Below are 15,518 nucleotides of genomic sequence, written 5' to 3'. Positions count from 1 at the left end.
ACATTGAATACGCACTGAGCTCACAACGTTCAGAACGAAAGTCATGAACGATTTATGAAGCTAAAGTATGGAAGTTCTACGACTATTCAAGGAACTAGGCTAAACTATATTTCTGAGGCAATTAGTAACGTCGTAAAAGAAACGTAGTGTAGGGAGAATCATTAACATTCCAAACATAGAGAGCTAGCCTCACATACCTTAACTTCCTGCTCTTGAGCATAATACAACATTCGCCAACCCTTTCAACTTTAATCTATATCAATACAAATCAAAGGGATTCCATATTAGCAATAATTCTCACGTTTTGGTTACTTAGGCATTTTCTCAAACACTTGGTGGCATAGAGCTTCATAATCCTTATTAATGGTGTCTCTACACCCAATAACCCATTCTCTTGCTCCTAGATAAATTCTAAAGTCTTAAATGGTTATAATCAACATTATTCTTTATCACCCATAAGGTAAACAACACCCTTAACCAATAATCAACAATCAACACACCAAACCCATAACCATTCATGCTTTTCTATCAAACCCATCAACTCATATCTCATGAACTAGGGTCTATAATTATTAAACTAATGTTAGAATCAATTAGAGGGTGAAGACATTACCTCTTTGAAGTTCAATCTCCTTGAATTCGAGTTCTAGGGTTCCTTCTCTCAACAATGATGTCCCAATCGAATATCTAATGATATGGAGGGTTTACCCATGGTGATAAGATATTGGGAAATTAAAATTAACTTAGGATCACCATTAGTACTTACCTTGGGTGGTGGAGGGACCCTTAAAGAGTTAGGTTTTTGAGAGTTTTCCTTTCTAGAGCAAGTTTTTTATGTTTTGGGGTTGTGGGGGACGAAATAGGGCTTAAAAATGACTCCCCAAGTCCGCCACCGCGCCCTGTAGGTCTGACTGCGGCCCGACCATGGTAAATAGGGGTGTGCATTCGATTTATCGATTCGATTTTGACCCTTATCAATAATTACTTATCGATTTGTACATATGCTTATCGTTATCGTTTCAATAAGGTTACGATTTTTTCGATTCCGATTTATCGATTTTTGGAGCTTATCGATTCGGTTATCGATTACACCAATAAGAAAATTTGCGAGATTCCACGGAAAGTATATCGTTATAAACACGCCTAACTAATATGGACAAAAAGAAGCAAAAATAAGACGAACACCGTTTATAACATAAAAATTATGTCAATAAGCACATGCAACGAAACTAAAGTAAGGGATCAAATGTATGCCACCAACACTCCAACGGTATAAAAAAATACATCATCACGGCTAATTTTGTTTTCCATTAATTTGAACTTTATTCCCTTGAGCTTTAAATATGATCATTCCTTAAATGTGGTAGAGGAAATAATAGGTTTAGGGACTTAGGGTAAAGGAAAGGGTATTATAGAATAAGGGTAAAAATAAAAAAAAATAAAAAAAATTGTCTTTTTAGTATATCTTATCGGTTTATCGATAAACCGATAACCGAAGAGGACAAAATTCGAAATCGATAACTCGATAAGGAAAATTTCAAAATCGAAATCGATAAATCGATAAACTGATAACAAATAATCGATTCGATTTATCGATAAACCGATTCGAATGCACACCCCTAACGGTAAATAGCAGGAACACTGCCTCACGACCGCGGTCGCGGTCCGGGCGCGGTGGTTGCGCACTGTTCTATAAAATGGACATAACTTTTTGCACATAACTCCATTTGGGATCCACAATATATCATTGGAAAGCTATTTCAAAGGCCTACAACTTTCGTCTTTTGAGTGTTCCTAAATTCTTTACACCTTTTCACTAACTGCTGCTGGAAGACGGACCTTTTGTAAACTTAGTCGATTTTGTCGAATCTTATGCACCTCACTCTCCATCTTGATTCCGAAAAAACTATTTTTACCAATAATCATCCCTCTAGGACTTTATATGTCTAAAATATCAAATTAATACCCATTTAGTATATCCATACCTAGTCCGAATGTAAGGGATGTTACAAAAACTATATGAAAGTTAATACATAAATGGTAAAGTAGAAAATGTTTTACCGATACTCACATTATCCTTGAATGAACATAGATCCTTCCTCAAAGAAGACAAAACATCTGCTTTATCTTCTGCTGACTTCTTAACATGCATTTCAGTTTCTTTGATTTTAGTTATGCCAGCAGGAGGAGTCTTGGATTGAGGTACTACCGACACATGTGGAATTGGACTCTCTGCAGTTGAGGGATCTATAAGCTGTTGTTTGCGCTTTTGTGAGGCGGTGATGAAGATAGACCAACACTTACATCATGTTTCTTCTTAGGCTAAAGAGGCAGTGTAGGACTAAAGTCATCCGAATCATCTTCATTATTGTCTGAATGAGTAGGACTATTCACTACATCAACGCCCTTGGTTGAATGTCACTGTAAACAATCTGAAAATAAAAATACCCCCAAAATGAATAACCTTTGCTGAATGATCACAAAATAATGGTCATTAAATTTGTCACGACCCGGATTTCCCACCATCGGGAGTCGTGATGGCGCCTACTGTCGGAGCTAGGCAAGCCAACCCTTTTAAACATTTCCAGATTACACCTCAACAAGAACAATATAAATATAACGAATCATTTAAATAAAAAAGGAAGTCTTACATTTCTCTACCCAAGACTGGTGTCACTAGCTCACGGACTATTAAAGAGTGCTACAAACAAGTCTGAATAGAAATACATAAATGTCTGTCTAAGTACAATGAAAACAAACTGAAAACATAGAAAGGGACTCCGGCCTGCGAACGCCAGCTAGGCTACCTCGTAAGTCCCTGGACTGAAGTCAGCTCCTGATCAATATCCTAGTGCTGTGGTCCAAAAGCTGCTCCGGTACTGTGATCTGTGCAAAAGAGCACAGAAGTGTAGCATCAGGACAACCGACCTCAAGTGCTGGTAAGTGCCTGGCCTAACCCCGGCGAAGTAGTGACGAGGCTAGACAGGACTACCAAATCAACCTGTGCAGTTCAATGTATATATATGCAATACAAGGAAATAATACAGAAATTAAACAGTTAAGAGGGAGGGGAGCATACTATGGGGGAAAGCACAGTCCAGATATAAAATCAGCAATTTAAGTAAGAAACAGGAAAATAACAATAATTAATGAGAGCAGGAAAAATCAACAGTTGCACGGCATCAACCTTCGTGCTTTTACTCTCATTCTCACCAAAAGCAATCAAATAAAGTGCACGGCATCACCCTTCGTGCTTTCCCTCACAGAACTCTCATATCATGACACGAAATGATCCTTCGTGCAATTTTAATCAAATCAGAGCACGGAATGTCCCTTCGTGCATAAATAATCAAAACATGGCACGGAATGACCCTTCGTGCAAATATAATCAAAACATGGCACGGAATGACCCTTCGTGCATTATCACTCTTCCTCACCCAAACAGTAATCACAACCGAACGGGGCGAGGGGATAAACAAATAATAAGAAATGTCCCGGCAAGGAAAGAACATAATTAAACAGCTAAATCTCGGCAAGGGAGCAACCACAATAACTTTCGCATCCCGGCAAGGGAGATAATCAATTTACTCAAACCATCCCGGCAAGGGATTAATCATATCACTTTCTATTACTTTCATTTCTTACCCAATAGTCTTTTTACTGTTCGAGCCAACGCTCCAAAGAATTTACAATTCACAATCAATCCTCATACTCTTCACATTTCATAGGATTCATCAACTAACGGGGAAGAGTCATAACAATATCAGAATAAGTACATACAAGGACCCACGGTCATGCTAGACTCTGGTGTATAGATACTCGTCACCATACCCATACACCGTACTCAACATTTAGCAAATAGCAAACAACACCCTAATCCTATTCCCTCAAGTCAAAGTTAGATCAAACACTTACCTCGGTCCAAAGAATAGCAATTAATCCTCAAATACCGCCTTTCCTCTACAATCCGACTCCGAAACAATGGTATCTAGGCATAATTAATTCAATAATATCAATAAAGACTCAATGGTAACATCCCATAGCCTAGATATGAATTTCCTAGCATTCTTCCAAAAATACCAAAATTCGACACCGGGCCCACATTGTCCAAACACGAGGCTCGGACCAAAACCCAATCACCCATAACCCCACGAGTTCAAATATGCAATTTGTTTTAAGATTCGACCCCAAATTGAGGTTGAATCACCTAAAATTCTCAAAACCCTAGCTCTACCCAAAACCCTTAATTTCTACTTTGATTTCATAATTTAGGTCTAGGAATTCAGTAATTAATGAAGAGGAGTGAAGGAATTAGGTGGGAAATTACTTACCCAAAGACTTTGGTGAAGAAGAGCTCCAAAAATCGCCCCTAGAGCTTGGAGAAGACAAGTTTTATGAAAGAATGGGAATAATCCCGTAATGGTTCTGTTTTGAACTTTAAAAATCACTGGGCGAAAATTCCCTTCGCATTCGCGGGAAAGGGGCCGCGTTCGCGAAGGGTAAGATGGGTAGGCATCGCGATCGCGTGGGAAGGAACGCGAACGCGTAGAAGGAAAAAGGCTGGGGTCCTGGGTTTACTCTACGCGAACGCGTAGGTAAATACGCGAACGCGATGAAGGGTGTGCTAATACTATGCGAACGCGAGGACGAGTTCGCGAACGCAGTGAAGGAATTACAGGGGGTCCTGAAATTGGCCTACGCGATCGCGATGATGGGGACGCGAACGCGAAGGAGACCAACCTGAATCTATGCGAATGCGGGGGAACTAATGCGAACGCGATGAAGAATATCCCTGTGTAAAAATTGCAGAAAATCTGATATCATCCTAAGTCCAAAACCACCCCGAACACCTCCGAAAACACTCCCGAGCCCTCGGGGCTCCTAACCAACCCACACGCTAACTCAACAACCTCATACGAACTTAACCGAGCGATAAAATCGTCATAACAACATCAAAATCAATGAATCAAACCCCAAAATCATCATTTTTCATTCTAACTTCATAAACTTCAAATTTTAGATATTTAGGTCCGAAACACGTCAAATGACGTCCGATTTCGACCAAATTTCACAAAAAGCGCTTAAACCATATATAAGACTTGTACCGGGCGTCGGAACCAAAATACGAGCCCGATACCGCAGTCTTTTATTCAATTTTTATTTCCATTTTCCTTAATAATTTCAGAAAAATAATTTCACAGAAAAATTCTTTTCTCGGGCTCTAGACCTCGGATTTCGACTCCGGGCACATGCCCGAGTCCCATATTTTTCTACGGACCCTCCGGGACCTTCAAATCACGGGTCCGAATCTGTTTACCAAAAATATTGACCGAAGTCAACTTTAATCATTTTAAAACTATATTTTGAAATTTTTCACAGAATTTAACATATAATCTTTTCGGCTACGCGCCCGGACTGCGCACGCAAGTCGAGGCAAGTAATAAAAAGATGAGATTTTCAAGACCTCGGAAGCACGGGATGAAAGAGAAAACAGGTAATGACCCTTTGGGTCGTCATAGAATTACATATGTATCTATAAACTGTTTTCTGTATTCTTGTGTATCGAGTTAAATAGTAAAATAGAGAAATAAGTTGTATGTTGTATGCAACTGTATTTTGTAGAATACAGTATGTGCCATAATTTTGAAATAGGGACATTGATGTATGATGCATTGAACTATATTTCAATGAAAATTTCAACAATGATTTCACTAACAGAAATATATGCATAAAAAAATTCAACCACTTAAAAAATGGTAAATTACCATATTTCCTTGGTCATTGAACATGTCGTTCATCAAATAAGAATAAGTTTGCTGGTTGATAGTGGATTTCTAATTGAGTATTCTGGATATCTGGTTATCAACTCGCTGTGCAATTTAGGGGTCAACATTTGAAGAGCACTCGTAAAACCATACTTGCATAGCTAGAGGCATCCCCGCTATCCTATAGTACTTCTTCTGAGAATCCATCTTCTTTCTAATAGATCTAACAAGGTTTTGGAATGTATCCTTACCCCATGGATAATCAGAATATCTCCCACTCTCGACCAAGTCAAAATATTTTCTTGGGATGGTAAAAGTGTTCTTCTTGGTGGAAAATATGAAACTGTGTATGAAATACAACACAACTATTTTGATGGCATACCCATCGTTGTCATGACCCCAATTCTTGTCATCAAAGCATTTCAACAAATCTTTTTTTTTGACATTCTTTGCACCGCGAAAGTATGTATCAACAATCCTGTTAGGCACCTTTGTGTTAAACTGAAAATCTTCAGGATCACCAACACAATTGAGACCAGTGACAAGCGCAAACTCCCTGATTGAAAAGGATAATGTTGTACCATTGACGTATATTGAAAATGAATCATCATCAGTTCCTTCCAGCTGCAGAACCATGAAGCACCTGAAGAATTGGTGTTAGACCTCACAATGCTTCATATCAAGAAAACTTCCAAAACAAGTAGTACCAAATATTTTGTACAGTTCTGGAGTAAGTTTTTCCTTGAGGTCGGATACTATGTCTGTGTTAGTGTAGGAACTGATATGCGGTGATTAAATAGGCAGGTATTTCACAAATAGTTTTATTTCCTGCATACAACAAAAATTACAAAAAAAATTCATAAAACTTTTGCAATACAAAACGCATTCATGTTTTGAATGAACTTTTGAATACATCAAAATACATCTAAATACAATATGCAAAAGGCACTGTAATTAGTACAAATCAGTGAATGAACTTTCGAATACATCTAAATACAATATGCAAAAGACAGTGGGATAATTATAAATCAGATAAGGTATTTTTGAATACATATAAATACATTTACATACGACATACAAAAGTCACTAAAAAGGTAAAATTCAGTGAATACACTTTTGAATACTTAGAATACATCAACATACATGTATACCATATCAACATAAAAGAAGAGAAAGCAATGTATCCACCATTGCACACATATAAATACAATAAAATTTTCTCTTAAGAGAAGGTAATACTCAATGTATGAGGACTCAAATACATATAGATACATCAATAATTACCTTTTCGTCCCGTGTATCCGAGCTATTTCCTGCATCAACCTCCTTTCCCTTAACACCAGAAGCATCATCCATAGGTTTTATTCTCTTTACCGCATCGAGAAGTGTTGATTCTTTCGAAGATTTCTCAAATTGGACTTCTTTCGATGTGTCATTGCGTATTTTAGTTCTCCTCTCTGCAACTGTATTTGCTGTTGATCCTGCAAATTTCAATTCTGCTTGAGAGATTTGCAAAGAGAAAGAGGGTCCATCGAAATTGAGTGCTTTGGTGGGTATACTTTTGGTAACCCTCTTCTGGGATGTTGAATCCGCCATTGGAGAGGAACTTTAAAGTTTTCTGTTGGAAGCATAACAATGGTTATTATTTGTAAAAAATTAGAAGAGATAAAGAGAATAAACACAGTAAAAGCGAAAATCTAACAACATAAATACTTACCACAACTATTTGGAGCAAAAAATATAGAAAATTGAGAGAGACAATGTAGATGAAGAAGTTCAGAATCGTGGTTTCTGAGAAAGGGGAAGAGAATGGGGATAAGAGTGAGAGAAATTGGAGAGAGAAAACGTGTAGAGAGAAGTTTTACATCAAATACGGTAATTTTGTGAGAGAAAAATCTGAAAGAATGAGAGAGAAAAATAATACAAAGCGTATTTTATGGCTTAAGGGTAGGAGGTGACATAAATAGATATTTGGCTATAAAAATCAAAAGGTAGCTATGGAATATAATTTTTTAAAAGGATATTTATTTAAAAATAAGGTATCAATCTTAGCTATAGGAGGTAAAAATTCCTAAAATTTATGAACAAATATGTATTTGCTAAAAAATACCCAAATAAATTTTGGCAAAGTCTATAGCCAAACGGGTCCTTAATTACGGCAACCATCTCATCGGAATCAATACGAGAGAGTGAATGTGGGAATTGATCCGTTTTATCAGAACCAGGACACTGATAAAAGAATTAACGGGAAATTAAAGGGCACTGGCGGTCCCTTATCATTTCGAGATTGTGCGGGGGATTTTTTACACTCGTGAAGTTTGTATAACTTACCAGATTAAGCACCAAAAAAAGTTAAAAATGCTTTAGTAACCTCATCTATTTAGAGTTTATAATTCAAATGCTCACTTGAGTTTGAGAGTGTATTCGTCTAGTCAAATTGTAAATGGGCATAGAAGACTATTTTCTCGTTTGTTGAGAGTATATTATTCGTCTTGTTTATATTCTACAAGATAAAGAGGTGACACCCCTAGTCAGGTTTAGTTATATTTTCGACAATAGATTTAATTTATATTGTATCTTGACACTATTAGTACAATTTAATAAGTTGTAACAATTACTTATTACCTTTTTCAAGTTAATAAATCACATTATACTAATTTTATCTGTAATTGCACTATTTAAGTAGCTTGATAATATAACAAATCTTACATTTACTCATAAGCGAATCTAGAATTTCTAAAATATTGGTGCATCACCGATAAAGCGAGAAAAAAGTACTAATTGAGAATTGATCAATGTTCCTTAGGATAAATAATTGATCATTCAACCAGGTGTGTACCATTTCACCTCTTTTGAAGTATGTGGACCAATATATAATATTAGATCAATTTTAAGAAATATATATATAAAAAATCTAATTTGACGAAAAAAATTCATGGACCATGCATGTAGATGTAGCATAAAATTAAACTCTTTAGGCAATAAGGTTTGACAGCTGGGACAACAAAGCCTTTTCTGTTTTGTCGTCTTATATAGAGTACTTACTAAACTGTTGAAAGAACCTTAGGTCAAAGTTAGTTTTGACCTTTCCAAAAAGTCAATGAGTGAGTTAACAACACCAAAGTCAACATTCTGCCACAAAGCTCAATTGGGCAGTGGAATCCCATGCTCCTTCGTCATTGGTTTTGTCTTTTCCTCTTCAATCTCGTTTCAACATTCAAACTGTTTTATTGGGTCGTAAATGGCCTTATTTAATGGCATAAAGACACAAAATTTTCAACATACGTAAAAGTCCTCAAAGGAAACAACATCAGTTGTTCATATTTGGGGAGGAAGGATCATATAATGATTTTAACTTTTATATATGGCTAAATACCTAGATAGCCCCTTAAACATGGTACGTTAACATACAAGATATCCATTTTACTCCAACAATAATCCTGTATAATCCCACAAGTGTGGTTTGGAGAGGGTAATGTACCTTCTGTTCAAGATTCATCGATATACCCATTTTCCTAAAACAAAATCATCTTGACATGAGATCACCTTATCGTATTCTCACCTATCGATTTTTTTGGGACACATAAAATAGAACTGCAAGACTAAATAATACAGCAGACAAATGATTGCTTGGATTTACTAGCTGAGGTCCAGGGGGCCATTCAAAAGTGGAATATTTCACTTCAATGGCAATAATACACCACAAAACTGGAAAAAGAGGCCCCCAAAAAAAAAACAAGGATAGGTACAATAGAGCCAGCTCAATACTCACTACTTGTCCCTATCAGCAAATGCTTAATTTACTCCATGCTTTTCCCTAATTGACATTTAAAGAATCGTGTTTGGACAATTACAAGTAGGACAGGTAGTTACAAGATTTAACAAAATTCCCCACTCTTCTGGTTGCCTAATGTTCAGAATTGTTCTCTAAGAGAGATCATCATTGTCAGTAGCTCCTGTCGACTGTATTATAACCCGAGCTCCTGAAGCAAGCCTGTTTAAAGAAACAAAGAGAAAACATCTCAACCAACATAATTCAGTAACAGGGAAAGTAACATATCTTTTGTCAGTCATACTTAACTTTCTTCAATTTTGATCACATTTTCTTTCTCCTCTCTGAAAGAGTCTATTCTATTTGAGTGTCTCTTGCCGGATGATGGCTCGGTAATTCTCTTGCTTCCTCCACAGGATGTGCCAGGTGTAATGGTTCGTGAACTGCCTATTCTATCTGATGATATTCTAGGACCTTCAGAAAGAGGGGATTTCACTGTCTCGCTTCTTGCCTGCTGCTTATTCAGGGAAGCCTTGATTGAACGTGGAATGCACTTTGTGCCTGAGCTTTTCTCCTCTTTTTCTTCAGCTGAATCTCCAAGTTCTTTATTTGTCCTGCATCAACAGATTCCATTTCCACTCAACGTTTAGAATATTGCTTGGTTTGAAGACCTATTACATCATGGACAAGAATCAAACTTGCGCTAACTCCTTTTTCAGAAGGTCAATGGCCTACTATTTTACTTAAATAGGATGTCCTGGAAAAAGTAGACTTACGCCCTGATCAAATCAGTTATCCACATAATTATTCAAGCTAGATGTGGGAGGCAGTGAGCATAACGTCAAATGACCGCCATAACTGAGGCTCACAGGGAGTGTGTAAATCTTGCAATTGTGCAAATGGCTGTTGCAGTGAACAGACAATAAAATCTACCCGATATTTCAAGGTTAAGTTAATAAGAAGAGGTTTCCTCTTAACTATTGCCGTAATAGTGATTTGGTCCTAAAAAGCAAAGATACAATAAAGGCAACCACCATTAGGAAGGACAGAATAATTAAACATGACAACCATCCTATGATTTGCACTATGAATGTTGACATAATTAGAACTGAGGGAAATCAGACGAGCAAAATTTAGTAGCTACAGATTGTGAAACTACTGCCATACACATATCTAAGGAAATAATTGACATTTATCTTAGTTTTACAAATCCATGGGAGTTTCTAACTAGCAAGAAGTCTGAAATGTCATATTGGTAAGGCATATATTGAATACGTAGAAGCCATTCTAGTGTTATAATGTAGAGGAATAACAAAAAATACCAACCTGTCGGCATTGTAAGAAGACGACCGCTTTAGAATGGTAGGCTCCTTGGGCATATTCGTCTCAAGCAGGCTGCCACTGAAGTATTCTTTATCTTCCAATCTCAAACCCATAAACCTAGGATTCTCAGCCAGGCAATCAAGATCTCCTAAAGTTAACGAGGTCGAGAACAGAGGAGATGGAAATTTTGAATGCGAAAATCTTGGCCTGTAAGTAGGAATAAGGCCAAAGCTATGATCTTTTACTGAAATTGATCCACAAGAAATTAGTTGCATCAGCACATTCGAGGGCTTTAGCTTAGTTTTTGGAACTCGAAACTCCTCCCCTTCAATTATTCTAAAGCTGTTGAGCTTATTTATATCAGCTCTGATGAGGTTTTCCAACGTATCCGTTCTACCACCTGACGATGATGCACTCGATGAGGATGGAGCAGGCGATACTGTCTCCCGGCATATCTCTGCAGATTCATTTGCCTGTTGAATCTGAATCTCTTGTATTTCATTACTTTCAGGCTCTACAGACCCGTCATCTGTAGAAACACCTCTTGTACAAGTTTCTGGACGTGTAGCTTTGCTTACATTTTCCTCAGTCTGAGTTGAAGCATCGGCCAGCCCGTCGGCCTTATATATCTTGTACTCTGTCAAACTTAATGAACCATTCCATGAAGAACTTTTACCAGCACTGGACTGAGGGGATACCGCTGAAGAACCTGGACGTTGAACAGGTGGTGACGATTCATCATCTTGAGAATTCTTCGTACCTTTCTCATTCATGCTAGACGAAGACGAAGAATCATCTTGGCTTCTAGAAGATGGTGGTTCTGGTAGTAGCTTTGGGTTTGTTGACAATCTAACATTTCCAGCGGGACTAAAGCAACCTGGAAACAGAAGGCCAATATACCAACGGTTATAAGAACCAATAATCTCAAAATCGTAATCCATTCACAAAGAAAAGAAATTCTAGTAGGAAGACACTTCCAATGAAGAATTAATGCAGCCAAAGTCATCCCTTATTCTAATTTCTTTTCGAGAAGGGACCTTTGTTCAAATTTCTTGCAGTAACACTCGCAATTATTACACTTAACGGTTATTTGGTTAAGAAAGAAGTTATGGAGGGATTGTAATACATGGATTAATAATGCAGGGATTGTAATGCAAAGATATTTTTAACAATCAAGCGGTTCAAAGTTTATAATTCTATCTACATGGTACACTATACCTGCATTGGATTCATCGAAAAGCTCTGAGCCTTTAAGAACATACTCATTACCATGGGCAGGAAGAATGAGGTCATCTTCACAAAGATCATGCCATACGAATCCATTTTTGTAGCTTCTGTATTTTAAACAAACAAATCTTAAGTCCACAGACAAAACTCTTATCATTAAGTCTTTCATTTAAAGCAAAATTTGACAACAAAACTAAAATTGTTAAACGAACTTTACCTTTTGCAAGACCAAGAGTATGATAAAGCCATTCCTCGGCCTCTCAAAACATTAAGCCTCTCAATTACATCTTCAAAAGTACAAGAGCACAAATAAATTCCAAAGCAAACAACCATATTGGTCAAACATATTTGTACACAATAACAAAAATTGCATTACCCCTCAAGTAAAGACCCTCGGGCGAAGACAAGGGTACTTCAATGAAATGGGGATGCTCAAGCTGTCTATTTCGACATAGATAGTATACCACAGGTACTTTGCCACTATTCAGCCGTGGCTTCTGCTGCTGATACTTAGGTGATTTCTCAGTCCAAACTTTCGCTCTCTCCGGACTCAACTGCCTATACTTCTTCATGCGCCCATCCATTGCAAAATTTCACACACCAAGAAACAAACCCTAACTCAAAAGCAAATCCTTCTCAACAAATACCTAGTGAATCAGTTACACAATCAAATCACCAATCAACACCAGATACATTACAATTACCACTATAAGCTACGATTAGATCTAGAGATGATCAAATCAAGAAAACCCAAAAACAGCAAGAAATCACACGGTTGAAAGAGACAAGAAACGACCATTCTCCATTTCCATTTTCAGACATGAATACCCATTTGCTTACTTAGTCAGACAATACTAAACTAAGCATAATAAGATCAAAAAATGGAATTTTGATAAGTGCCCACATACAACAATGTCTTAAAAACCAAGTTTTCCACACAATATTATCCATTTTCAGATATGAATACTGAATACCCATTTCCTTATTTATTCAATAGAAGAGTAAATTTAGTATAACAAGATAAAAAATGGAATCTTTATAAGTACCCACATATAGAAATGAGTTAAAGAATCAATTCTTGCACAAATATTATGGAAAATAAAGATCGCCATTTAAGCCCAACCTGAGAGGTAACATGGACTATTCGTGTTTAATGCATGACAAAGGGGACCATAGTGAGTGGCATTGGGAGGGAAAATGGATGGGATTGAAGTTAAACTGACAGAGTAAAACAGATGGACTAATCGAAGAGACAGAGTAGAAATGAAAGGGACTGGTTAGATACGAAAAGAAAAGTAAAGGAAGAAGCTTTTTATTTCTTTCACTCTATTGCTTTGGATTTGTGTGTGGAGTTTTAGAACTACAGTGGTAGTGTGAGTTCTTTGAGGGTTTCTTTTTTGCTTTTTCTTAACTTTTGCTATGGCTTTTTCCTCATTTTCTGATTCTGTTTGCTTGTGAGAGAGATGTTGTGGCCTATTTCTATGGAGGGGTTGGGGTTTCCTTTCTGTGGCTTTTTTCTGCTACAAATTGTTTTGATTTAATTTTGGTTTTGGTCCCTTTCTTGTCTATTTTGATATCTTCTTCCCCTCTTTGTAATGTTTCTTTTTGCCCTTTTCCTACCTCTTTGTAATATTCCTAATTTCCAATTTTTATCCCCCATTCACAATTACGTAATAATCACCTGACTGTTTGACCAAAAAGTATTAAACTTTTTGTTAAACTAATTAATGAATGGAATAAAGGATAAATCTTAGCCAAAGGTAATTAACTTTAAATCGCAACACATTGAGTATAAAAATTGAAAGAGAATAAACTAATTTAATATTTCTTGAGATAGCAATCATACATTAAGTGAGAACGGTAAGCTTACATTCGTGATAGACTTGGATTACAGTGGAAGGAATATAAAAGATGAAAAGGAAGCTGCAGATAACTGAGGAATCTTCTCCCCTTGGCTTCGTAGTATTGCTTTTGTTAGTCATCGCCAGTCCCCCTTTCACAGTTCCCTCCTCCCTCTTTATATATCAACAATGTTCCCTTTTATCCAACGGTCTTTGCCGCGACAGCCCTTTGTTACTTACCCAAGATCGTACGCTTATCCCGCGATGTAAGCTTTTTGATGGCCTGACCTCGACAGGGACCGCGGGGCCCGTCGCTATTATGCCTCGTGGGTGTGGCCAAGACGGGGTCGAACTTTTTTATCGCCTCCAGCTATCAGGGTCAGATTTCGACCCATAAAGTTAGTCCCTCAATCTGTTGGGGTCGTCTTCTGGGCGAGCCCAATGGGTGGACCCTGTATATTCAAGAATTTAGGAGAAATTTGGTCATTACGCGAGGACGGAGTCCTTATGACGAAGTGGCGGTGATATTTTAGGAACTTTACCGAACCGTTACTTCCGTTGGGAGATGGATCATCACATCGGTTTAGGCTACCATGAATGCCTTTACGTGTCATTATGATGCACGTTCCCCAGGCACCGCGTCGCTTCTCGTGCCTTTTCAGCTTTTTAGCGGCTCTTGGGTTTTCCGCTCAGGGCATTCGTGTTCCTATATATGGGGGGAACTCATCATTCGATTGTTACGCTTTTCGTCTTGCTTGAAGAATTTTGCAAACTTCCACCTTCTTCCATATTTCATACTCGTGCTTTTGTCAGAAAGAGACGTATCCACCCTTTTTATTCCTTCGTCACTCTTGTTCATCCAACCAGGCTAGATAAATGGCTGATTCCTCTTCTCAGACTGACAGATTCGTCGGAGCTCTGGCGCCGAAAAACGATACACCCCTTCTTGGAGAGGGGGTGGAGGTGGCGGAAGATGAGAGGTTTCCGACCGTGGATAAGATACTGCCCCGTCCGGGGATGTTATGGACTGACTTTAACAGTTCTGTCGAAGACGAACCGGATCCTGTCTCCTCTACCATGGATGAAGCGGCAATTATGGCGCTCAAAGCTAAATGGGGAGTCCCAAACCATATCGACATGATACCGGCGACGGGGGTGGACATTGTGCACTTGAATCGCCCGAGGTACTGCGAATTTTATGCGTATCCTTTTATTGTCGGGTATAAGCTTCCTCTCCCTTCTCTAGTGACAGACTTCCGTCGTTTCTATGAGGTGTGCCCGGCTCAGCTCTCACCGTACGCGTACAAGCTTTTCCTCATGCTCATCAAGTGTGTGGAGCTCGCCGATCGAGGGATTACTTTGGGGCACATGCTTAATATTTTTGCCCCTCAATTTCTTTGGGGCACGATGATTCATCTACCCCATCGGGGAACCAAGAGTTAGTGGTGAAGATGGATGATAAGGCTAACCGTCGCTTCTGGGAAAGCTATTTTTACGTGCGGACAGAGCATCTTGTAGCGGGGCCGACAGGGTTCCCTGAGACATGGAACTTCGCTCGTAAGTTCTGTTTGTTTTGTGATTTTTCTCAAG

General features: G+C 38.1%; 1 protein-coding gene across 2 annotated transcripts; it reads right to left on the bottom strand.

Moving 5' to 3' along the window:
- LOC109225148 (protein UPSTREAM OF FLC) lies at window positions 9,373-13,615 on the bottom strand. Of its 2 annotated transcripts, XM_019389730.1 has the most exons (7): window positions 13,211-13,614; window positions 12,464-12,734; window positions 12,305-12,374; window positions 12,079-12,194; window positions 10,864-11,737; window positions 9,846-10,151; window positions 9,373-9,759 (listed from the first exon to the last, which is right to left on the bottom strand). In XM_019389730.1, the coding sequence occupies exons 2-7, from the start codon at window positions 12,669-12,671 to the stop codon at window positions 9,693-9,695; spliced, it is 1,641 nt and encodes a 546-aa protein (XP_019245275.1). In that variant the 5' UTR covers window positions 12,672-12,734; window positions 13,211-13,614; the 3' UTR covers window positions 9,373-9,692. The 2 variants fall into 2 exon arrangements, with proteins under 2 accessions (XP_019245275.1, XP_019245276.1); XM_019389731.1 differs by lacking the exon at window positions 9,373-9,759 and having other exon boundaries at window positions 9,842-10,151; window positions 13,211-13,615.

Source organism: Nicotiana attenuata, chromosome 5 (assembly GCF_001879085.1).
Source record: "Nicotiana attenuata strain UT chromosome 5, NIATTr2, whole genome shotgun sequence".
In the NCBI taxonomy this organism is placed as follows: domain Eukaryota; kingdom Viridiplantae; phylum Streptophyta; class Magnoliopsida; order Solanales; family Solanaceae; genus Nicotiana; species Nicotiana attenuata.
The sequence above is the reverse complement of the archived record's forward strand: the minus strand, read 5'-3'. Positions and strand labels throughout refer to the sequence as shown.

Excerpts from the sequence above, each read along its gene's own strand:
- LOC109225148 (XM_019389730.1), bottom strand. The coding sequence starts at position 12,671 with ATGGATGGGCGCATGAAGAAGTATAGGCAGTTGAGTCCGGAGAGAGCG. Across the intron at positions 12,375-12,463 it reads CGAGGGTCTTTACTTGAGGG|ATGTAATTGAGAGGCTTAAT; the intron begins GTAATGCAATTT and ends GTACTTTTGAAG. Across the intron at positions 9,760-9,845 it reads GTGATCAAAATTGAAGAAAG|GCTTGCTTCAGGAGCTCGGG; the intron begins TTAAGTATGACT and ends TTCTTTAAACAG.